The 26,134-nt window shown below is 32.9% G+C and overlaps 1 protein-coding gene across 4 annotated transcripts in view; it reads right to left on the bottom strand.

Annotated features, from left to right (window-relative positions):
• LOC125073755 (endothelin-converting enzyme homolog) overlaps positions 1 to 26,134 on the bottom strand; it is a 62,265-nt gene that overhangs the window by 15,916 nt on the left and 20,215 nt on the right. For 2 of the 4 annotated variants that reach the window (XM_047684780.1, XM_047684781.1), the window contains exon 1: positions 18,567 to 19,276. The exons of 1 other annotated variant lie outside the window; for it this stretch is intronic. In XM_047684780.1, the coding sequence (XP_047540736.1) occupies positions 18,567 to 18,845 (279 nt within the window). In that variant the 5' untranslated portion in view covers positions 18,846 to 19,276. Of the gene's footprint in view, positions 1 to 1,639; positions 1,714 to 18,566; positions 19,277 to 26,134 lie in introns of those variants that run through there. One more of the 4 variants, XM_047684783.1, reaches the window with a different exon arrangement.

Below are 26,134 nucleotides of genomic sequence, written 5' to 3'. Positions count from 1 at the left end.
TTAGATTAAGTATATTAACTGCGTTATATATTTCGTTAGGGATTTTATTTATTTATTATATATGTCGCAGATGCCATCTATTGCTTTAACTGACAATTAAATATAGTGATGGTCATCCTGCTTGGCCAAGGACCGAGCTGGGTACGGGCCTCGAGGTTGCCCTCCTTACTCGGGCTGTTCCTCCGCGGTACTCTTAGCTACCGTGTCCTTTCTTTCTGACCCAATGTGTCAGGGTCCTGTGGACCCAATGGTATGTCCATACGTGTGTATGACAATTAAAGAATGACAATATCTTCTTTAGTAGATGAAGCGGCGGCGACTGGATCGGCATCGGGTTGATAGCCGTCATGGAAAAAAAGGAATTATCAAAAAAATATAAAAAAAGAATGAACGATTTTAAACAGTAAAAATATTATTTGAGTTGCTACGATGTCACGTCCGATCTGATAACAATGGTCCTCGTTTACCTCCGTTATATATAAATATTAGCGAGTATATTGACCATAATTACATATATTTATAACATTTAATAAGTTATTATTTTACCTACAGGTTTCCGATCGTGGCTTAGGCTTAGATATAAGAGGGGAGTTAGATAATATACGGGATAAGGTCGAAGAAGCGTTTGGCCAGTGTTACAGACCTTTATATTTCAACGGATATAAGCAGGTGGACGGACAAATGGACCACCAGATAATAGGTGTTCATCACTTCTAATAGAGATCCATATGCCTGTAGTAACACTAGTTCCTTCACCCTTAAAACCGGATACTAAGTATTACGAATACTAAGTATTTCTGCTTGGCCGTAGAATTTATAATGAGTGGATGCTACATACCCAGATGGGTTTGTACAAAACCCTACTGCCAAGTAAAAAAAGTACTCCACTAAATACAAAGAAAATTTATTTTTAAAAATTATCTTAATCTTTATTTCGATTGAGTGCATGTAACATGTTTTCATTTCTAGACAACATCACGATCGAAATTTTAGGACATACTGATGTGAATTTACAATTGTATAATTAAATAAATTATTATCACTATTAATAGCACTAGTAACACTTTATAAGTAGCTGAGACAACAAAACAAAAAGGAGAAATATCAAAGTACTTTAATTGTCATATAGAACGTATATTATATTTATATATAGATCAGTTTCTAACTAGAAAACTAGATATATCTAGAAATAAACAGAGATAGAATAGTATGCATTCTCTACGACCTCTAAGGTATGTTGATTTTCAACAATATCTAATGTAAACAAATGATAATTACTTGTAATATTTAAATTTAGAATACTAATTACTTTACATTTCGAATCAATAATAATTTACGTCAATGGAATCGAACGTTAATTTTTTATATCGATTCATGATATTAATAATTCATTATCTGTGGAAAGAGCCTATACAAGCAGTTTAGGCGGGCTTTTTAAAAAATATTAGATTGAAGAAAAATAAAATTGCTTGAGTTATCTAATTGATTACAAAGATAAATATAATTCATAAATTAATTAAATTACGGTTAAGTGTGATTTTATAAAAAATAAACAATAGAACGGGATTTTCTTGCACTAACTAGAAAGCCAGTGAACTAAGATACTAGCGTAAATATAGAGTATCAAAATTAAACAAACCGTTATTGTCATAGAAAATAGCTTATCCTTCCTTGCGTCACTTGTATATATATTATATCACTTGTATATGCTTAGAAGGTAACTGAGGCACTAAATCCGATCATCGAATAGTTGTTATCCTATTGTAGCCCAATAAACAGCTATTGAAATGTTTAGGTATAGACCGTCACAGACTAGAATATATGAGAAAATGTGAGTATATCAGCTTTAATATAACGAGATTAATATTTAAAAAAAAAATTAGTTACCTGTAATTGTGTTGGGAAAAGGTTTGGAACTTATTACTGTATACGGAGTATAGTACGACACAATATAATAGTGGCATCGAAAAAAAAATTATCGTCAATTTGTCGAATGCATTTGGTTATAATGATCCCATCAAAAACATAAATGTAAAAATGAGAGCCAAGTTAAATATTATGATATATACCTTGGTTGTTGACTTCAACGACAAAAGAAGTGAGATCTAAATTTGTGCCAAGTTAAATAGTCCTTTCTGAAATTTATTTATAACTACATAAATATCATTTCTTCTTATAACTTGGGATAATATATTGTTGCCTAAGGTCTGACTTGGCTAGTTCCCATATACGAATTATATTATAGCCTTCGTAAGTTCTAAGCCTTTACAAATGAATTATAAACACAAATTAAGCATGCAAATATTCAATGGTACTTGTCTAGATATGAACTCGCAATATCTGGTTAAGATTCATGTTTTCTAGTGACTGGACCATCGCAGCTCTTAATGTACGTTAATACTAACTAAGCAATACTGAGCTGTCCTCCATTCTATTAGATGTTCTGAATTATAATTTGTTATTCTAAACACAAACTACAAGTTGTGTTTATAAGCATATAAGAACTAGCCAAGTCAGACCTTAGGCAACAATATATTATCCCAAGTTATAAGAAGAAATGATATTTATGTAGTTATAAATAAATTTGAGAAAGGACTATTTAACTTGGCACAAATTTAGATCTCACTTCTTTTGTCGTTGAAGTCAACAACCAAGGTATATATCATAATATTTAACTTGGCTCTCATTTTTACATTTATGTTTTTGATGGGATATCACTACTTTTTGTATATAAATTATTAGTAGGTACTTATTAATAACAAAATTAATACCAAATGGTTTTTGTTAAGCTATTCTATTTTCCTACGTTTACGGGGTAAAATTGTCTTTTTTTTTATACGTTCTTATTTTTCTTGTAGGTACCTCTGAAATGTTCGAGTGAATTGCCCATTCAGTGTCCGGATGTTTTTTACGCGTTTTCTGTTTATACTTAATTTGGCCAAGTAGGGGTGGTAATACGTGCGCAGACGGTTGTACTCTACAATAGAGTTCTCTTGTGTTTTAATTTGACTTGGACCTAAATTGATAAGATGTACTCCATCTAAGGTTTTAACTCTGGAGAGGCCAACGTAAGCCTGCTCTTTACTTAATATAGAGGAGCCTATGTCGAAAAGAGCACCGTCAATGCGAAGGCCTTGTAATTTGTGTATAGTAGTAGAATATGCTAAGCAAATAGATAATTGTTTCCTTTGAACATATATGTACATTACTTAATATCTGTAACATGGTTTTGACTTCTAGTTTGCAAATTAAATTATGTTTAAATTGAATCGTTATTTTACCGACGCTATTGCTGTTGTCGACGTCCCCAATGTACCTTCTCTATTTTTCCATTGGACCCATACACCAGCCCTTTGCTGACATCAGCATGCTTGCTCGATACTGTTCTTCCAAGCAATAAGGATCCCCGTTTGTAGCGCTAGAGTACAAACTTAAATCATTCCAGTTACGATATACATAGTCTACTACAGTCACACGAAACCTATTTTATTGTTGTATACTAGTACACTCAAACAAAAAATATGCAGTCGAATAGACTAGGCAGCTTCCATCGGAAGGCATTGAAATAATTCTTATGAGCGCGGTTGCCACTCGCTCAGACACGTCCGCGTTATGGATTAATCGCAACGCTCCTTTCCCGCTGCTCCGGCGTCGCATCGCGCGCCGTGTACCGAAATGCCTATTATTATTATTATTTTAAGTATAATGATTTTGCACCATTGATGTGCGCTAAATGCCAGTTAATAACGTAATAAATACGAAAGTCGGCTATACTCATAAGTACTAAAAAGGAAATATTTGGATTTAAAAAACTTAAGGGTGGTATTCAACTTGTTATATATTCACGTGAAGACCTTAAAATACACATTAAGACCGGCTGTCATAAGTTTTGATTGCTGGTTCTTACATCATTTTTTTTATTACAATTATTATAGGATTATAGGAACTAAGTACATATTAAGTGTTCCTAAGAGACCCAATAAATGAAAAATTATAATAAAATGATAAAAAATTACCAGTTTCAGATTTTTTCCTTTATATTGGCCTAATTATCTACCTGCATGCCAAATTTGAACTTTCTAGGTCACCTGGAAGTAGGATATAGTTTTGATCTATAGGTCAGTCAGTGATAAAAATGTCGATTTTTAGACGTTAATATCTAAATAACCATTTGAGATGCGTTTATGAAATTTGGAACACATATGTATCTCGCGAGTCTCAATATATGAGCCAAATTTGACACATTTATGTCAAATAGTTTTTGAGTTATGAGGAGGTCAAAAGTGGCTCCAAATGGTTCGTGTAATATTACACACGGTGCTGCACGCCAGTTCTGCTATACTAGAACTTGGCTGACACGCTACCGCGTGTCTAGATAAAAGTTATTACGTTTGCGTAATGATCATTTTCAAATGATTTCAAATGGGTACGCACTTTATTCGGATGAGATCGATTTTACGAATACATATATCTATGTTGAGTCCTACTATACCACAATACTGATTGGTGGATACGCGTATGGTAGATTTTTATTCAATACTTTGCGAAGTTTTGGATACGGGATATTGATTAAAAACACAATTGAATCATCTGAAAATAAAAACGTTTTGCTTGCTTGGGCTTGGACCTATAATCAGTAATCTTTAGGTAAAATTAACGTGTTCCAGTATCATAATTATCTAGGTTACCTGGACTAGAAATGTGCAAGATTATAGCTTATAATTAAAACATATATTATCCCATTAATTATTTATTATTATATAACATATATGACGAAGAAGTTCCTCCAGGGTTATTTTTAAAAAGCGTGACGTCAGCATTGCTGACGTCACTTTCACCAACATGATGGCTCATTTTGCAATGAAATAATAAAACTATTTCAGCAAAATAATAGGTTTATTCAACAATCGATCAGGACACAACGTTCGTCTGAACAGTCCGACGGCTCGAATGAGAATGAACCCCGAGCAATCGTCGCACTGCTTTTTATAGCAAACATAATAATAACAACACCTGTTGAACACAGGTGTTCAATCAATGAAATAACATTTAAAATTCATTTTTATGTTTAGTTTTCACAATTATTAATTCATTTCTGATTTTTAAACAATAAACAACAACTTATTTACAAATTAATTAGAAATAATTTGATTAAATAATCAATTTAAAGCGTTTGCGCCGACATATACTTTGTGTTCTTGTGTGGCAATTAAAAGAGTGAGGGAGGAGTAATTCATAAGACTAGGGTGATGACATACTGAGCAGAATACAGGGCATTTACGATATAGGGAGTGCATGCAGTTTCTGTGTCAATGTCATACTTTGTGTAAATTGTTCCCATACCAAAATGTGGCCCATTTGCTCATGAGCGGTCTTAAATATACCAGTGTTTACCCGCAGTTCTCTCACGTTTTAAGTGTCTGTCGTCAGGTGTTAGGTTCAAACTTGCTGTATACAAAATTTCATCAATTTTGGTTCAGTGGTTTGGTCGCGAAAGCGTAGCAGATAGACAGACAGAGCAACATCCGCATTTATAAGAGTATTAGTATAGATATATCTATTATTGTAACACCTGTTAGAAGTGATCCTCATCTATAGACTCAAAAAATCAATATCATAGACAAAAAAAAAACCTTGCATACTGATAAATTTATCCTACGGTCACTTCGTACGTCATAAAACTAAATGCGCACTTTATATTTGAATTTTATTGGTGTATTGTATGTCCTTAGACATACAAGCATAATAGTGTAATATATTATCTACACCTTGTTCTATTACACTAATGGCATTCTTGTACTGATATCGGTGTATTATTATTTTAAAAATAAAGTTAAATATTTAAATAGATTCAAAGATATTATAAATTAATTACTATTTTAGTTATTTTCTTGGCGGTGCGCAAGCCTCTATGTAGGTACCACTTACTATTCAGATATCTACCGCCAAACAGTAATAGTTAGTATCGTTTTGGTTCTGTCAAGTGGTGACCATCGCTCATAGACATTGGCGCTGTAAGAAATATTAACTAATCCTTAAGTTAATGTACCACTAAACTTAAGAGCCCTCGTGGAATACAACAATACGGAGTATTTCTGCTTGATGATAGAATATGTAATGAGGTGGTGACCAGATAGACTTGCACGAAGCCCTTAGAATATGTAAATGCGTCCTATAAAAGATGTTTTATGTAGAACACTATTTTACGCATGTCAAAACGGGATGTGGTCCACCGTTGGAACACGTGAATTGGCTGTTTTTTATGTGCTTTGATATCACAAACAGAGTTGTAAGGAATGCAAAGGTTATTTCAGAAATGTGTACATACATCCCCGTATTGGAACAGCGTGTTGAAATAAGCTCAAAGCTCAAAGGATCCTGGTGAGGAGGACTCAGCCCGACGGTGCGACGTATATATACAGATTGCTACTTTGCAACATTATTTAGTATGTTTCCATATCAGTACCTAAATAACCCTGAACATTAAACAACACACTTTCTGATTCACTCACTCACTCACTGAAAACTACAAAATACTATTACAGCCCTTGTTTAAGGTCATCTCTATTTCTAGCCATTGAAGCTATTTCTCTACGAAATAGATTCAAAGTTGAATGAGTATTATTCTTTGTTAACATCTAAGAAGTCATATTTAATCAAGTGTGAAAACGAGTTCATTGACCCGTTCTGTGCTTACTTTTAATTGATTAATGAAGCAACAATCTTCAAAGAAGTTTTCATTTCGTATCTACATTATTATACCATGCCTGCCTTGGTGGTCCAGTGGCTAATTTATAGCCCACGAGGTCCTGGGTTCAAACCTCGATTTCATTGGCCCAACTAGGGGTTATTGGGGGTTTATATTTAATTATAATAAGATACCACAGTTATAATTGACTTGGCCTATTAAAAAAATTAAAGTTCATGTCAAAAAAGCTTTGATTAATAAAGCATGGTATTCAATACAGGATTATTTTAATGATAATAAAGCGTGGATATAGTATTTTTTCAATTTGGCAGAATATATATATTATAATTGGTCTTTATTGACATACACTGTAATTTTAATGGTGGAAAAGAGTAATTACAATGTTTCTTGCTGTTTCTTCTCGGTAGAATCTAATTTCTGAAGCGGCGGTAACTTTATAAATATAAAGCCTTCTTGAATAATAAAAATTTTGATTTTGATTATCAATAGGATCTTGGAGTATCGAAGTTGGCAGTTTACATTTCCGTGCCTCAAAAGGTAAATAAAGCAATCTTACGACAATGTTCTTCCGATCATGTTGGATGCTGCTGTCTCGTCAGATATTGGTCATATAGGGAATAGATGTTAGGAAGCAAACCTCCAATAAATAACGACTTAATTTATAACAACCCATCCAGATCAATTTTTCTTTGTTTATCTTTTGTTTTGCATTTTAATCTCAAATTACCGATTTTTTGATATTTTCGGGATGTCGCAAGGTGGCACTGGTGGTGAAGACGAGATGACGGTATCATTAGTGCAACCAACTTTGTTTCAGAGGTGTTTTCTTAGTATTATTCGCTGATTAAATTTAACTACTAAGTATTACCAATTCATAGCATACAAGTAGACGTAATAAACTATTTACTTTATAATGTGTAATGCGCTGATAAATAGTACAAAGTTGGTTAGGAGGCCATTATCATATTAGAATTGCAAACCTGTACAATTATATATTCATATATTTTCATATATTACTATGAAGGTAATTAACTATAATTTTTTATTGAGTTATATGGTAATTAAATTAAAACTTTATATAATACACTCTTTATAACGCTACAAAATACCCTTATAAAATCTTGAAGTAATTTATTTAGGCTTCATAAGAATACAATTTCAAGGTCTAATTTGAGTTCTAGTGTTCCATACACAATAAGTAAAACGGAGTGGGAGAAAGGGGTAAGACGCAGCAATATACATAGATATTTTTTTTTTTTGTACTAAGCGCCTGATATAAAATCATAGCAATATCTCGTATTTGTTATACACATTGCTATTATTTTTACGACAAATTCTGGTGATTTTACGATACATGGGAAAATGATTTGCTGAATGCTGGAATACCATGTATACGATGACTGGAGTGATATCGTTTCGAAAAAAAATTACATTTAAAAAAATAAAAATAGTTGGTCCCAATGGCCTCTAGAGCTTCAACGGGCGAGGAGGCGAGTTAAAATACTCTAGTTGGGTGTTCGGAGCCCACTTAAAGTTTTAGAGTAGTCCGCGTCCTAATAGCGCATCCTGTGAGGCCGAACGTTGTCACCGTCGACGTAAGGATGATGTATATAATACTACTGGTTGTTGATACTATGTAGCAACAAATCGTTAAACATATAGTAATTCTTAACATACAAGAATTTAAATGAACATGGTTATTTTTATTACTATAAGTATTTGAAATGGGATATTTACCATATTTTTTATTTTTATTTGGTGGAGCTCGATATTTCGACATTATGTACGAATGTTTTGTTCACGAGACTTTTTCTTAACATGTTAGGACTCTTCGATTTTAAAGGAACAGTCTGTTAATTTCCTACTGTTGGCCTAAGGTTTTCCTTTTAAGGAGATTTAGAGCGTATTCCACCATTCTGTTTCTGAACATAATGTGTTTCGAGTTGAGCACGGTACGAATTCTAAACATTGCAATTTCAATGAGTCGAAAACATAGTCATCGGTTAAAGTAAACAAATTCGAAACACTGAACCATCTCAGCTCTTTTTGTAAAAAAGTTGATTTTATTTCAAATCGTGACAAACATCTTTGCTTTTGCTGATTGAACGAGTTCTTGTTAATCTCTGAGTACACAAATGATATTACAAGCAAATACATTAACCAAAAGTAAATTGACGTATACATAGATTTACTTTTTACCATTCTTTCTTTATTCAGAACATATTTTATTAATGTAGGCTATATGCCTATACTATAACTAGCTAAACTGTGGCTTTAACCGCTTTTATTGTTTATAAAACACAAACTTCCAACCACGTTACCCTCTTAGGGGTGGAGTTTCGTAAAATTCTTAGCTTCAAATCGAGAATAATTAAATCATATTACGAGTTTAAATTAAATTCAATGTTACATGTTCGGAATGTAAATTCTACCAAGAAAAACCGATAAGAAAATCAGCAGTTAATCTTTTCTGTCACTTGAATTACATATATATGCTAATATATGCTAATCAAAAACAAATAACAATTACATTATTATTTAGCTTCCATGAATCAATTCCACTGTTTTTTATCATCATAAAATTATAACAAATAATTTACTGACATAAATTTTTGAGACCATACGGGAAGTATTCCAATAAAAAAAACATCTATATTAGCTCATAAATGACGGAGTTTTGAAATAACAAAACACAAAATAAATACCATCGAGTGGATAACCTCCTGCTTTTTCGGATTCGGTGAATAAACAAAATATCCTTCATTCAACTGGCTCTGAGCACGTGTGATTATTTTTTTTATGTAACAGATATGCGGACCGGCGAATAGGCTACCTGATGTTAAGTGGTCACCACCGCCCAAAGACTAGAAATAGCGCTGTTAGAAATATTAACCATTACTTCGCCATTGCTCCACCAACCTTGGGAACTAAGATGTTATGTCGCTTCTGCCTATGGTAACACTGGCTGGCAATAAAATACAATTAAATTTATGTATCCTGTCTGAAAATCAATTTATACTAAGTAATATTAAATACTCTTACAGTTTCAGCGAGAACGAAAACAGACACAAGGCAATATCAAATTTTATATGTTTTTTTTGTATCTTATCATTATTTTGTAATTACAAATATATATAATTTTTTTATATATAAACTGAACTTTTTGCATTAAGCACAAAATGTAACTTTCACTTTGTAAATAATAGCGACAGTTTCTTGTAAACAATGCTACTGTTTTGTCTAGTAACTTGAATTAAAAACGTTAATTACACTGTAACACACTGATGTAGAACTCGCTGTATTAAATATTATATAACTAGATGTGCTCCGGGAACTCGCGTTTAATTTAGAATTTAAATTTTATTAAACATTTAGCTCATCTAGAATTAACACGACATAATCCATAAAACTTGTTTTCTGGCAAATTCGTAAAGCGTATCTAAGTTTTTGATGACTTTTAAATCATTTTTAAGAGTAAACTCTTAATTGTCTTATCATAGGTAAATTTTGCTTGTTCAAATTATTTAGCTATAACGTTACATATTAAAAAGACTCTAAAATAAAGATAATTTTTTTCACATTGGACTTAATCATTTCTTTTAAACAGTTTGGTATGTTTTTATAGGAAGGCAATTTTTTTCTGATGTTCTTATTTTATTTGATGACTATTCTTAATTAAGTGGCTTGGCTTAAATTTGATAGATATGTAAATTTTCTTGGTTACAATTACGCTTTGGTTGTTCAGATTTAGCTTAGTGGTTAGAACCCTTGAATATTAAACGAATATTTTGGGTTTAAAACCTCGGCCAGCACGTCCGAGCTATCATGTATATTACGTGCTCGATACTGAATGAAAACATTGGATGAAATTTTACCATAATATGTTTCAATACTAAGATCCAGATTTTTAGTACGTCTTGAGTTTAGCGTATTGAAACAAACAAACTCCTCGACTATATGTATAACAATGTCGCCAAGTTCATTGCAGACAGCATCGTAATTTTTAGTCTCGCCGTCATTGGTCAGAAATAAAAATCAAGTGACCTATTTCTCAAGTTAATCATATCGTGGAAGGAATATCCTAATTCTATGAATAAAAAAAAATCAATATAGTATCAGTGTCTTTCTCTTTTTAATAGAATCAATTACTTTATCTCCCTCACTCACTAAGTTCGCTTTAAGCGATAAGACCTTCTGTACCTACTGATCCCATATAAGTACATTATATAATTGACGTAAAATTTGATAAAGAAGAGTACTGTTGTGTTGTCTCAATTTTTGATAACACGGGAACTATAATTATATTCAATCTTCACATTGGAGTAGCGTGGCGGTTAGAGTTCCAAGTTTTCTCCCAGAGAGATATACTTTTATGCTTTTACTTTTTAATATAGATAACCAAGCTCACATATTTATAAGTTCTCTTATCAGACAAATCACTGAACCGAATTAGATGAAATTTGTTATAAAGGAAACTTGAATCCCATGGAACTACATGCTTTTTATTCTTAACACCGGACGTCGACGTCTAAAATGAAAGTAAAACCGTAAGCGACAGCTAGTTCCAAATACAATGTACGTAAGAAATGTAGATCACTAATACTGTAACAATAGTTTTCACAAATAAAGGCCAGTCCGTAACTGATAAAGATTAAATAATCTTTCTATTGTATATGAGGTCATTGACATTCAAATAGCGCGATAATGTGAGGACACATCCTTGATAGATAACGTTTGTATACCCATTAGTAGTATTTTAAGGTATAAAATATTCTAGTACATAATCATAAGGCAATAATAATATCGGCTTATAAACAAAAACGTTATACACGAACACTACGTTAACGAAACATGTTTACGAAGAGACAGATATACAGACAGAGACTATATATTGACGGTCACTCAGAACTTTCCGTTATACATATATAATCGTATTACATTACATAGTATTGACAAAATGTAAAAATAACATATAGTAATCATTATGTTTTTAATAAGGTTTACTAATCGTATGTTCGCCAAGTAAAACAAAATATTCAAGCAGAATATTTGGTCGTATTCCTTACAAATTTGTTTAATCGCAACGATAGATATTCTGTCCACTATTTATAATAAAAACATATCAAAATATACGACTAAAATTATAATGTGTTTAGTTTAATTATAAAATATTCAATTTAAAAAAAGTAGGTATAGATATCACGATTGGCCCAATACAAAACAAAAGGCCGAAAACACTAGCCCAAGTACTCGTTGAAATTCTAATTTTAACATAGAAATCCCACCACTAAGACTTAAATATAGATCTATTACATGCATGTCGATATCGTTCATTAATGTTATTTGAAATTCCATCGAAAGCGCCATTTTGTTAGCGAATTTAGCGTTAGTCAAATTAGCGATTATTTTAAGTCAATTTCTCGAAACAATTCGAGAGAAATTTTGGAATTTGCGAATTTTGGGCTTCAGCCCAGGGCCCCGTGGATTCAAAAACCCCCAGCTAAGTCAAGTCAAAGTCAAAAATAGACGATGATGCGAAACGATCAATCATTTTATTAAATTAAACAGATCGTATGGTTTGCAGCCTTGCGAAATCTGCAATTAATAAAACCCATTCAATTAATTTAATTCAAGTCTACGTTCAGATGTGTCTTAAGTGGGACCCCTAAATAGTATTAGCCCAGGGCTCCCTAAACTCACGGTCCAGCCCTGCCACTGCCCCTAGACATTGGCGCTTTATGAAATTTTAATCTCCATCGCGCCACCAAAGTAAGTAAAGAATTATGCCCCTGTCAGGCACAAGTTACACTGGCTCTGTTATTCTTTAAGCCGGAACAACAATACAATACTGCTTGGCGGTAGAATATATGATGAGTAGGTGGTACCTACCAGACACAAATCACTACCACTTATTACACTTATTTTGTGGTTATTATTCAATTGATATTATAGATAAAAAATATAATTAGTTAACCCGTGAAATGGCAGCTATGTCAGTAAAATTTCCCGATTCAATCGAAATGATTATCTAGGCAAAAATAAACTAGCTCGTCTGTCACCAGTGGAAGCAATTAGACACTAATACTCCAAGTAATCCAAGTGTAAATAGGGCAATTATATAAACACACACAACCTCATACTTATTGCTACAAATATATTGTAAGTACGTCGTTTGTTCGTATATTTATTATCATTTTTATATGTGACATCTTCCTGACCCATTCCGGCCACGGCGCCCTTTTTTGTCAGAGACTAGATGTGCGTGCACATTTCGTGAAATTTTATAGTCCATTAGTATTTGCACACATAGCTGTGACAACTGGAGATTTCGGGAGGAGGACCGACGGCTTCATGTGATTTCTGGGACGCAGTGAGGACATAGCCAAACTTTGAGCTGCTACTGAGTATTTATATCCGAATACCCGATTTCGATCTCATGACTTCGGGTATGTAGCCTTGTAAGCCTGCCACTAGATCAGCAAGGTAGACAATTTCCGTTTTTATATACTTATTATGTAAAAAATAAACTATAATAGCCAATAAATAGTGTTAATGATAGAAAATCAAAACACCCTTGAACTTGTTTGTGTCGTGACGTCATAACTGACAAACCGCAACGCCGAAACTACGAATCCTCGCTTTTTGCTATGTTTTCATAAAAATCTTACACATTTTTGTATAGAAATATCGCGGAAACATTTTTCCTTTGTGATGCTCAACCAACTGTAAACAATTTTATTTATTCCAGTTAGAGCTGGTTCGTTAATTTTTATTAATGGTGTAAGAACAGCCCCATTAACTTATTGTCTTGAATCTAGATGACATTCCAGACTGTAGTTTAATATGATTACGGGTAGATTTTAAAGGAATTGGTGAAAATGTGGCTGTACGGCGCAAATCCTTTATATTTTCCAAAAAAAAAAAATGGACCCAAAAGTACCCTCTGCTGGTTGTTTAGGGATTTGCAAACTAACTTAAATCCTCTGCTCATTCACAACTCAAATCAATACTACACATTGAATCTACCACGCTTTTTTAATAATGTTTTTCTTAATTATTTTAGGAACACAAACGAGAAAATTATATTTAAAGATCTGTGTGCCTGATATTACACTGACTAAGTTACCGTTCATAAAGTATAACACAATACTACAATGAATTACTTTTAGGCGGTTGAATAAGTGGTGATTGGGTAGACACCCTGATTCAAGTTTGCTTAGTAAAAGGGTTTAATTTGAGGCCAATCAGTCCCATACGTGTCTTTATCATCACACGTGACATTATCATAATATTCCGTGCCTAACTAGCGTAAATATACGCCGTCACAAAAGAGAGAAATACACTAGAGGACAGTTTACCTGTCGTCGTTGACGTAAGCTGATGTCTGACTACAATTAAACTTCTACAAATTGGACAGTCATTTCAATTCAAGACTATAATTACTTAATTTATATCTCAGTAGTGCAATACGCACTTATTTTATCTGAAATAGGTGGGCATCCATTGCATTAATAACGTGCTATCAATTTTGGAGATGACGTTACGTCCCTTGAGCCTATAGTTACATTGACTCACCCTACCGAAAAACAAATACACCGCAAAGCAAACCGAAAAAGAACAATAATAAATATTTCTGTTTGGCAGTAGTGTATGTGAGTGGGTTTTGTCCTGGATTTTTTTTATATATACTGAGGGCTAAAGATGTACCCTTTACACAGAAAATTATTAAATAATGGAAAGATGTTTCACGTATTAGTACTGTATAGTACTTGTTCGTAAATTGCAAGATCGATTTTTATGAAATATTATTCTTTTTTTTTTATTTTTTTTTTTTTTTTTTATTGCCCGGGAGGGCAAATGACTCTGCTCCACCTGATGGTAAGTGGTAGCAGAGTCCAAACGCGACGACGGCTAGTGCAGTTGGGAAAGGTGATCTGCTCTAGCCGCCCCCGCCTTGCCGGCCCGCAAGATGCCTCTTCACGCCTCGCTTATTATTTATTATTTATTCTTGTACTTATGGGATATTCCAGATAGTTTTCCAGCTTAAACTTGGACCTGGATGGAAGCGGTGTTGCCGTCAATTTTTCCTTTTTTTTTTTCTTATTGTACTCACATATGAGTTATAAAAATATTCACCAAGGAAGTCGGGTCAGACAGTTAGTTAAACTACACAATGATAGCAATCAGCGTAATTGATACTTTAGTCATTACAAACTCTTTGCAATATTATTAAAAGCTTGTGTACTAAGTAGAAATGTCATTGTAATTATTCGTTATAGTACGGTGTATAATTATTTCCACGTGACTGCGTCCTTACAAATTGTAACATGATTCTAAACGCCCATATCGTGCAAACAGTTTTTATTTAAACTCCGAACTCCAACTCCAGCGAAGGTCTGCTAACACCTAACTAAAATAAAAAAGGAAAAAAAGGCATGGGCAACCGTGTAAGCCGCATATGTAGTATAATTTAAAAAAAAAAGTTCAATGAGTGGGTGGTACCTATCCAGACAGGTTTGCACAGAATTCTCTACCACCGAGTTAAGATAATATTGAGACTAATATAACAAAAACGTGGCAAAAAAACCTGAGAAGCATCTCTTTTATTAAAAATAATTTAGAGTTTTATGATAAGCCAAGAGGGATTATTAAAAGAAATCCTGGATACCTTTTAAAAAAACGATCTTTATAAGAATATGAGGACAGTTGATAATCCTGTCTTGCCGCAGTTTTCTTTGCAGATGAAAATAAACAAAAAGGTTTTATATTTATAAGTTCTTTATAAGATCTTTTAAGCGTGGTTGTAGACATAATATTTATTTAGATATTATCCATCGCCTGCTTTCATGATGTTCCAATTTTAAATTATTAAAATGTATAATCATGTTTTTTTCTTTATTAAATTTAAGTAGAAACGAATAAAACACAGATTGTCTTTTAAACTACTACACATTAAAGTTAATAATGAATACAGTGTTACGATGTATTTCATTTAACTCAATTGCGATAATGGCTTACCTTAATAAGCCATTTGTCTTTACATGATGACCAAGAAAAATAATTGACAGCTTTTTTTTTTTTGTTAAAGACACTAATGTTTAAGCCTAAAACGATTGCGTTAATGGTAGTCAGTACAAATATAAGTAATAAATGAAACGACACAGACAATTTAATAAAACAAATGAAGTAAAAAAAAGAGATCTTTAACTGAGTACAAAACGTTATAAATTATAAAATTCTAAGTTTAAACTATCTGCTTCTTAAACTAGTTTCAGCATAAAACATCTTATATGTCAATCACTGAAGCCTTTCATATAGAGATCACGGAAAACATTGGAAATTAACAAATGAAAAAGGAAATAAGTTTTCAAGTTTAACATCCTTACTTTATGATAACCTACTTCCTGTAACAAAACAAAATTACGTTATTGATAAATTTATACCAGTGTCAAAAGAATGTGCGAAATTGCAGCTCTCTGCTTGACCCACACTTACAAAGAGGTAACGAAACTCTTAAAACTAAAGATAGTTCTTATAGAAAAAAAATACATAATTAGTGGCTGATAATAGCTAATGATAAGGTGCAAGGAATTTAAATGGTTCTTTTCTTAAAAGATAAGCTATTAGATAAGAAATCTCCTAAATCCAAATAGATTTTCTTCTAACGAGCTGAACCGGGATCTTTGCTCTCGTAAATATTAAGTCAAACGTAAATATGTTTACAGCGAACAGGAAGTAATTCTACTAACAAATTGTCTCCGTATAGCAATCGAATCGAATTGTAGTCGTCACCTTTTAGTCGTGTTCTTGTATTACCACAACGATTCAGTTGCTCGGAAAATAATCAGGATCAAAGCGTCACTTAAATAAGTAGAATTGCCCTCAGTTACGATCATGCTAAGGTTTATTTTTGTGAGAAATAGTTAATCTTGAATCGTAATACAATCGGAAAAATATCATTACCGTGTGTAGAATTGGCCCCCGGCTCTATTTAAGATTACACGCGTAACGAAACTGTAAACACTTTAAAACGCGCCATTACTAATCATGGCGTCTCGTTTAAAACACGAAAATACATTTTGCGCAATACCTTTAAAACCGATTTAATTGTAAATCAGTATTAAAGGTATAAGCGAGTATTTGTGTATTTCAGTCGGATAAATTATTTAAAAAGCATAATGTAAGAAATAAAAATTAACGTAACATTTAAAATTTTCGTATATAATAATGATCTCGTGAGCGAATTTGTTCATATTTTTAATACACTATGCACAAATTATGTGCACTATATATGTGCGAAAATACAGTACTTCACTCCCATAGCCCGATGGGACAGCAATCAGATACCGGAAAAAGATGACAGTACCACATATATACATATATTTACGTACTTAGCGCGTAGTTCGAGAAACAGAAAACTAAAACACGTTTTACAAAATATTGTCCTTCAGACCGTGAACTCGTTTCATTGAAACAACCATCGGTTTTAATGACATGTTTATAAAATTATTGAATATATTTGGCATAATAACAACCGACCTTGGGATGCAATGCAAAGTACCTTGGAGTAAAAAAAGTTTATATCAAAATAGCGAATTATGTATGTTCATATTTTACTTAGTAGTAGGGTTTCATGCAAGTCCATGGAAAGGTACCTCCCACTTAGGGAGTCCATTTGCCCGTAAGTCTATCTAGATTATAAAAAAAAAAACTTTATATTCAACGAATCGAAACAAGTAGCAATCGCTCATAATATATGTACAAGAACGCACCGCTGACGCACATAATAACGTTAAATAAAAATATATTTACATAATTAATATTAGTAAAGACGTCAGAAAAGATTTTTGACTTTTTGTTATATGTTTACAACGAACGGCCTTTATTCCGATAGTTCTAGTTGTAAATAACGATGATAATAATAATAAAAAAACCTGAATAACTCAAACAAATGCCTCACTTTGAGTCTATAGAACATACAAAGAAGATAAATTGTTATAGAAATAACAAACAAGACAAGTCGAAGTCACAAGCATCGTCGGGACTTCAAGGATCGGGTAGCAGATACATAACTAGTTTTCGCCTGCGGTTTCCACGTGTGAGGATGAGGGGGACGGTGTCCCTTTGACCTTTTCAGTACATCTCACGTGTACATACAAAATTGTATCAAGATCGGCTGAGGAATGGAAGCGAAACAAACTAATAAATAAAGTCATTTTTGCAATTATAATATTAGTTATACTCAATAGTGGATGAAATATAACTTGACATAATTGCTATAATTATACACGTACTAGTTTTAGGTCGCTGCTTCGCTCGCGTTTTAGGGGTTGGTTACGAAAGAGTCAGGTGTTAGGCGTGATAGAGTACATGTCCTTCCTTGGGGCTCAAGTTTGCTTCAAACCAAATTACATCAAATTAATTTCAGTGGTTTGGCCGTGAAAGGGCAACAGACAGATAGACGGATACATACTTTTCAGATTTATAATATTAGACTATTAACTATTACATCAATTCATTTGTAACAATTACCTACTTTATTTAATAGCATTAGTTATATTGTTAACGAAAATATCGGAATAAATTTATACGTTGATGATTTATAAATGAGATCCTATAAAGAAAACTACTATTTGTTTTTTATTTCACGAACAACTTTTTGCTTGATTATTTCTCATCTTTTCACCTTGAAACAAACTACTTTTGATATAAATAATTTCTAGATAAATGCTCATTCCATAAAATATATTTAATCAACCGAACAATTCTTTAGAACGTTTGGCATCTCTATAGTTTCTGAAGAATTTTTTGTCAAACCTTAGGGAATTTTTATAAATTAAATGTATGGATTTTTTACCTTGTTATATCCTTGTGTGACTTCTGGTTTAGGCGCAGTGTCGAAAAGATTCAGACGTGAATTTTGAAAAAAATCAGAACTCGAATTTTCGCGCGAGAATAATTCCGCCGTTGAACTCTCTCTGTTTAAAGTTGGACGGGCTCTCACAAATGGGTTGTTCCTTGCGTTCTTAGCATGTTTTAACCAGTTGAATTTATTCACAGGTTCCGGACCAGGTGACGGTGAAGGGTTCTCTTCGGATGCGGAGCTGGATGTTGGCGAATCGGGGGTAGATGCCATATTTGTTTTACAGCCAGCTCAAATTTATTTTGTATTTAAGTTTAATTTTATGGATTATAATTATAAATATTTATACTATTGTGATTAGGCTTTTCTGTTTCTTTGGTTGTGATGTTTGCTATCGAAGCAATTATGTCTATATACTAATAAAACATTTTTAATCTTACGCACATATCTAAGTTCACTTACATTGATAATTCACTATAATTTAGATCACATTATACAAACTATATTTTAGTTGATTACTAAAATTTGGCGCCAAAATTATTCGACAACAAATTATTTATTTTAATCCCAACGGTTTTTTTAATAATTATTATCACGATGAGTTATTTGAATTTTCTATATTGATGTAAATTTCTATGTATATAATGGCGTTGATACTAAATTGTTACACGTCCGTGCGCGTTTAAAAACGACGCGATACTGTAATGAGATAGATTCTGAACGACTGCCACTGCGCGTGCGCAATTTACATATACAATAAAACATTTCAGCTAAGTATCGAGATAAATTTATATCGTATATTGCTCACTGACCCCCGTATCGTTTCAATTTATCTGTAACCTTCGAGTTCCAAAATATTTCCGACATTTTTGGTATACGATATATTCATGAAATAAAATAAGCTAAATTTGATCATTTTTAAATTATTTGTATAATTTTTTAAAACAAAGAAACGATATGTCTCTCAAAATAAAATGTTAAGTCACAAATATTTTATTTGAAATTGATGTGAAGTAGATGTTAAAATGACAAAATTTGGAAACGCGAAAATAAAAAACATCGCATATACATTCCTAAAGACGTTTAAAAGTAAAGAGAAAGTACTAGCCTTAAATATCCCACTGCTGGGCTAAGACCTCCTCTTCATTTTGAGTAGAATGTTTGGAACCTTTAACTAAACATGTTTAAGATACATGAAATTTAAGTTTATAATGCAAAAATTTAAACAAATTTATAGTTTTCGCCTTTAATGAATCTTAGTAAGTCTTTCGGGTAATCTTACAGACATATGATTATAAAGCAATTGCCATTTTCTCAAAGATTAAACAATGATGTTTTCTGTATAGAATTTTCAATACATCTAAGTCGTGACTTGACGCTCGCATTCACCACTGAAATGAAGTTAAACATAAGCTTGTTAGAATTCTCATGGTAATTGTCATGATCTATACAAGATAACGTTATCTGTCATACAGTTTTATAGTTCTCATAACTCACTTGTACTCTCATACTCTCTTTACTTATAGGTATATATAATATTTAACTAACATAACTTTATATTTAAAATATTGGAAAAGATATCCTTGCCGGTTCTTCTCGGTATAATCTACATTCTGAACCGATTATAGCTTTACTTGAATAAAGTATACTTTGATTTTACGTTGTTGTTTGCGTCCTTCTATCGAGTCGTAGAAGTATTTTTTTTTAATCTATCATTCGATATTTGAATTCTATTAGATGTTATTAGATAAATTCTCATCATCATCAATAGTCTTCGGAATAATTTTATCGAGACAAATTGGCAAGGAACTATGGAAATTGTTAATCATTTTTAAACAAGCGACCCAGGCTTCACATGGGTGCAATGGTAGCAAACGAGCAGAAGTCTCACCTGATGGAAAGTGACTACCACCGCCCATGGATATCTACAACACAAGGAGACTTGCAGATGCGTTGCCGACCTTAACGTCAGAGATGAGAGCAATACTCTATGTGAGGCCGAATTTGCGCCTTATACAGTTTCGATGGGCCGACGTGAAATACAGTCTTGCCTTGCTGAACACAGCGAGCTTTTTTAAAACCAATTTGGTTTAACATTCCTATTGACCTGAATTGAATTACTGAAATTGGCCTGACCGGAACTGAATTAGGCCTGAAAGATCAACGACAAATATTCCGACAGCTAGCTGTGTCAAGGAGAATGATCTCAAATCATGAAGATACAACAAATGCAGATTTTTTTGCGGTTAACGCGCAAACTTGTGTCTTTTTGGGGTTAAATTGGACTACGCTTAGCCGGCCCCAGTCCGAGACTTTACCAAGATTACCCCCAAAGTACACACAAACAAAATTTACCTGTTTATAATAAATAAAGAATAATTATATACATTCAAGGAAAGATATAACTTATAAAAGTAGTACATTACTCTTGTACTCTATTTTTGAGGAATAGAGCACAAGAGTAAAGTAAACTCGAAATTACTCCGAACTCGCTGTACACAATTTTATTTAGTAAGTGGCTTCATTACACACAACGCTCATCCCGTCCACTTTAATAAGACGTTCAGCTACTAATGGGATTGTCTAGCTGTTATAAAACCTGATGATGACAACAGAGATGGAATTGAAGCTAGCGTTATTTTCACATAGGTATGCAAAAGATCAGCCGTAATGATTAAAAGATTATTTATTCGGGAATTTAAAATTTATGGTACCCTATTAAGATTACAGAGAAAATATTTTTTCTCGTGTCAATAACAATAATATGTGACTTTATTCCTATATAAGCTTATAATTATTTATTTGTAGTCAAGGATATCACCATAATTATGATAATTACGAAGAAATTATTTAAACCTGCTTACCTTAATAATCTTCTCGAAATGTTAAGCGAAGGTTGCTATGCCGTGAATTTATAACTCACTAGTGACGATAATTGTTCGAAATTTTTTCATTAAATTAAATTATAGTTGTATCAATTCAAGTAGGCTTTTGCGAGAAATCAACGAATACTTAATACATTCTAATAAGAATGTATACGAAAAATATTTTAACGTCATTTAATACATTTTTACATTGCATTTATAGGTATGTGGGATCTCATACTGAGTGTTAGATTATTTTCTCCTTTCCGGCTCTCACAATAAGGCGCTTCGGGATCGCTTGCGCAAGCTTCGGGATATATCAGTAAGCCTACTTCGCCTTGAAGCAGTTACAGGATATCGAGAGCACGCTTAGTGGGGTTATGTATTAGAAACAGGAGAAGTTTAGCAAGTAAACAGGACATTTTACTCTCAAATTCTCAGTCTCTTTTAGTGGGTCTGTTTGAAGCAGAAAGAGGCCATAATTAACAAGCATCTTTTCTCCCCAAAAGTCAATAGTGACCATAGATATAAGAGATTAATAAAAAATGTGAAATTTCATTTATAAAAGAAAATATTCTTTACCAAAGAGCGAGTAATTCTAGAGAAACTATATTCTGTCATTGTCAGGTTATCATAATTAATTATCTGATTACGGAACCGTGAATCATCTGGACTTTACCATTGTTGCTTTTTGGTATCAAAACAAATATTACGTGATCCTTGTTGTTACTTTGTGGATTTCAAAATTGAATTCAGTATATTCGTTATAATTTAGGACTGCGAAATATGTATGAACGTACAAGACTATTCTAAGAAGATGGAATCAAGGAATTAAGGAGTGGAATATAAAAAAGGGAACATATCATGTGTACGACCAACGGCTTTACGTTCTTTTAGAACCCAGGCGGCTCCTGAAAATTTGTGAGAACTGAAAACCCAATTATTTACTGAACCAACGCTGAGTTTGAACATAGGACCTCTGAATCTGATGTGAGCATCGGAATACTTTGCAAACGTTGTAATTTTTTTTTTTTCGATAATACAAAGCCTTGTAGCCGAATGGGTTTAGACACGATAACAATATTATAACATGAATTTCAAAATGTGAATGGTTCCCAGTGACCAGAATAGGACGTTCTTGATGTTCAGTTCTTTTTTCAAACAAGGAGAATTTCGTTCTTTGAACCTGGCATGGTTACTTATAAATAAGTATTGTACTATCGTCTCTCCATAATCAGATTGCTGTATTGCGTACTACATCTGTTGTCGATTGAACAAAATGTGGGTCTTATTGAATCAATTATTGCTTAACGCTAAGGATACATGTATTATTTTTTTTCATAAAGGCAGACAATTGTCTATTACAATTACTTTTCGTTGAAGATCTAAGAGAAACATTTTTGTGACTTGAAACTCGATGAAACAAATAAATTATATAAAATTAACTATTAAGTTCCACTTGTACCGTGTGAGAACCACAGGTCAATAAGTTTTTTTTTTCATATATTTAGGCGAACTGGCAAATAAGCCAACTGATGGAAAAGATCACCAACGCCCATAGATAAGAAATATTAATTATCCCTTACAACGTCCATGCGTCACCAAACTTTGGACCAATGTTATTTCCATTGTACTTAGACATTGGCTTAAACACCCTTCAAATCGGAACACACCAAAAACAAGTAGGTACCTATTGTTGTTTGGTAGACTATACGATGAGTGGGTGGTCCCTATTGAGACAGGCTTTCACTAAAACTCCACTAATTAACCATATTCATTAAAAACAATAATATTATTACATATCATAAACACTTAAATACATTTCGAATAGAACTGTCCTAAACGTAATTTGTCCCGCTCAGCTTGACGTCACGATATGTGTTATATCCAATATAGCGGACAGTACACGCCATAATTATATTAGTGCATGGTTAAGTTATTTACATCAACGTAATATATATCTGCACAGTTACACATTTATTTGAACTAGATAGAAACAGCTATAGTCAAGTCCAATCGAAGACGGAATAATGAGAAACAAACCTTAGATTTACGTGTTCCGCGCTATTTTTTAATAGCTCTGCTGCATTGTGTACTACTAACAGTTCTTAAGGAATATATCTTTATTTATAATATAACGCTATACAGCTTAACTAGTTGCATCCACTATAATTTTATTTCCAAAGTTACGAACGGAAACGCAATTTTTTCGCAATTCCATAATTAAGATCATATATTATTTAAGCTCTCGAAGCAATGATCGCGTTAAAGCGCTGTCAAATGTTACTATTTGGTCTTTTGTCCTCTTGTTGGAATAGAGTATACATACAACTTTTTTTTTCTAATAACGTCGTGACTGCATGTCCAGAGATGTTCATTTTTAGTCAAATCGCAATTTAACATCTCAACTTATCCCATATTATTAATGTATTTGTTTATATGCGAAGCCGTAGGCGGATGTTAGTAATAATATATTTTTCAAGGCATTCCGTACAAAGTGAGTAATGTTGTAGACGTTGGCCATATTGGCGTCGACTGCCTAACGGATGGAAGCGAGTAATGAGACTCCGGTTGTTGGAAGTCGACTTAAAAAATCCAGTCCAAAGGATGCAAGGGAACACCTGTGCAGTTATCAATCACCCTATTTCATAGGATAGGAAAAGTAAGCCATCGGGAAAATTAACCACCTGACGGCCACTAACACTTATAGACATAAGCGTTAAAAGAAACGCCAACCTTGGGAGATAAGATGTTGTGTCTCTTGTACCTGTATCTTTTACCAAACACCATTGTACTGATGATATTCAATGTGGAAACTTAAATAAAAGAGTGCTAATAAAATCTTAGATCCCAAAACGAATGTAAGTAACCATTCATGATCAGTGGTAAAATGTACCTACTAATAATTTCTTGAAGGGTCTTCTCATTACCGTCTTTACCATAAGGGCACACGGGGCACGTGCCCAGGGCCCAGTGCCCTCATTCTGAGAGGGCCCCGAAGAAGGAACAATTTCTCTCACACGTTTGTGTACACGTTGACTGTTATGTATATGTTCAAAATTGGCATATTTGAAAAAAATAACTAACATCTTTATATAAATGGTAGTGACGATAGTCGATATCAAAAGTTGAAAGTTATAGACGTGCTCTTCATGATAGAAATAGATATGCTATGACCATAATATGATTGTACCACCAATCAGAATCCTGAGAATTTCCGAAAATTACCGCACCATTTGAAACTAAACTGAATGCTTGGCTATAAGCAAATTATTTGTACGTGGAAGGCGAATTTTTAAAATTAAAAAAAAAATGTTTAATTTTTATTTTGCTTGATATTTAATTTTAGTAAATATCTAACATAAGGACCCCAAATTCATGCGTGCCCAAGGGCTCAACTTGAAATTGCTCTGGGTCTTCTGGTTAGAATCTAAATTCGGATTATATTTAATATAAGCTTGTAAATTGATGTTTCAAAAGTGCTAACAATAGCCTACTTGAATACAGTCTATTTTTGTTTTGATTTATTTACCATCAAGCGAGGTGAATGCTCTCACTTTTGCATTTCTGCTTTTACAAAAAAACAATTTCGCTAATCAAATGTTTAATTATTCTGCATGTCCAGGAATACCAGCCAATCAAAATGAGTTTCAAAATTCATTGCTCAATAAAACAATTTCCGTAATGTTTTCGAACCAGTCGTAAATATCACCTTCGTAGGTACATGTAAATCCATCTGCCGTGAACGATGACGTATACCTACGTCAATGAGTCGATTTCGTGCGTTGAAGATCACGTGACTGGAAATTGAACTTAATGCTAAAACCACTTCATAAGTGATATTATCAATATGTCAAAAAATATGCTGTTAAATTTTTCAGATTTCCTTAAAAACGGTTCAGACGGAAAAATTGTGTACTCGTATCATTTATTTAATTATTTCGGCGTATTGTCTCGAGGCTATAAGAAATACAGACTCAACATTGATATTGATGACGTTTCAAAATATTTACTAATAATAAATAGGTATTAGGTATCTGTCCATATAACAAGGAAATATATATAAGTATTACTTATATTTTGAAGAAGTATTAATTATGATTTGGAAAGAACCGGAGAAAGAAACTCAACGAGTTTTTTTTGTCATATTCTGATTGTGTATAGGCTGGTGGAATACCGCCCAGACTAGTCTAGGCTTTCAGAATCACATTAAGATGAAATGACAACAACACAATATAGACAACTGACACACAAGAACAAAGATAAACAAAAACAGTAAACCTTGAAATTTTGTGTTGTATATAGTGTTGTTTACGGTCTTATATAATATAAATATTATATAGCGGTTATTTAGTTTAGCAGTAGATTAATTCTTTCTGTCATTATTGATTTGATTTCCAAAACGAAAAGACGCAACACTGTTTAACTAAACAACAATTAGGAGTGGGTTAGTAACGAGTGAATTTCAAGAAATATTTTTGGTAGGATCATAGACAGCAAAAAGACGTTAGTTGAAGTTTAAATTACAGTACATACCTACTTCTTTTATTGTGTTATTATACCAAACTCCTATTCGAAATTTAAACCTACTCGGGTCGTCTTAAGTGCATCTCTTACGTAATAGTTCCTTGGCTCAGGTTATGTTTGGTAGAATGAAGAGCACTTTTTACCGTAAGTCCTCCCCAAAAATAACTATCC

This window comes from Vanessa atalanta, chromosome 25, assembly GCF_905147765.1.
Source record: "Vanessa atalanta chromosome 25, ilVanAtal1.2, whole genome shotgun sequence".
Taxonomy (NCBI): Eukaryota; Metazoa; Arthropoda; class Insecta; order Lepidoptera; family Nymphalidae; genus Vanessa; species Vanessa atalanta.
This window is presented reverse-complemented; position numbering and strand designations above follow the sequence as displayed.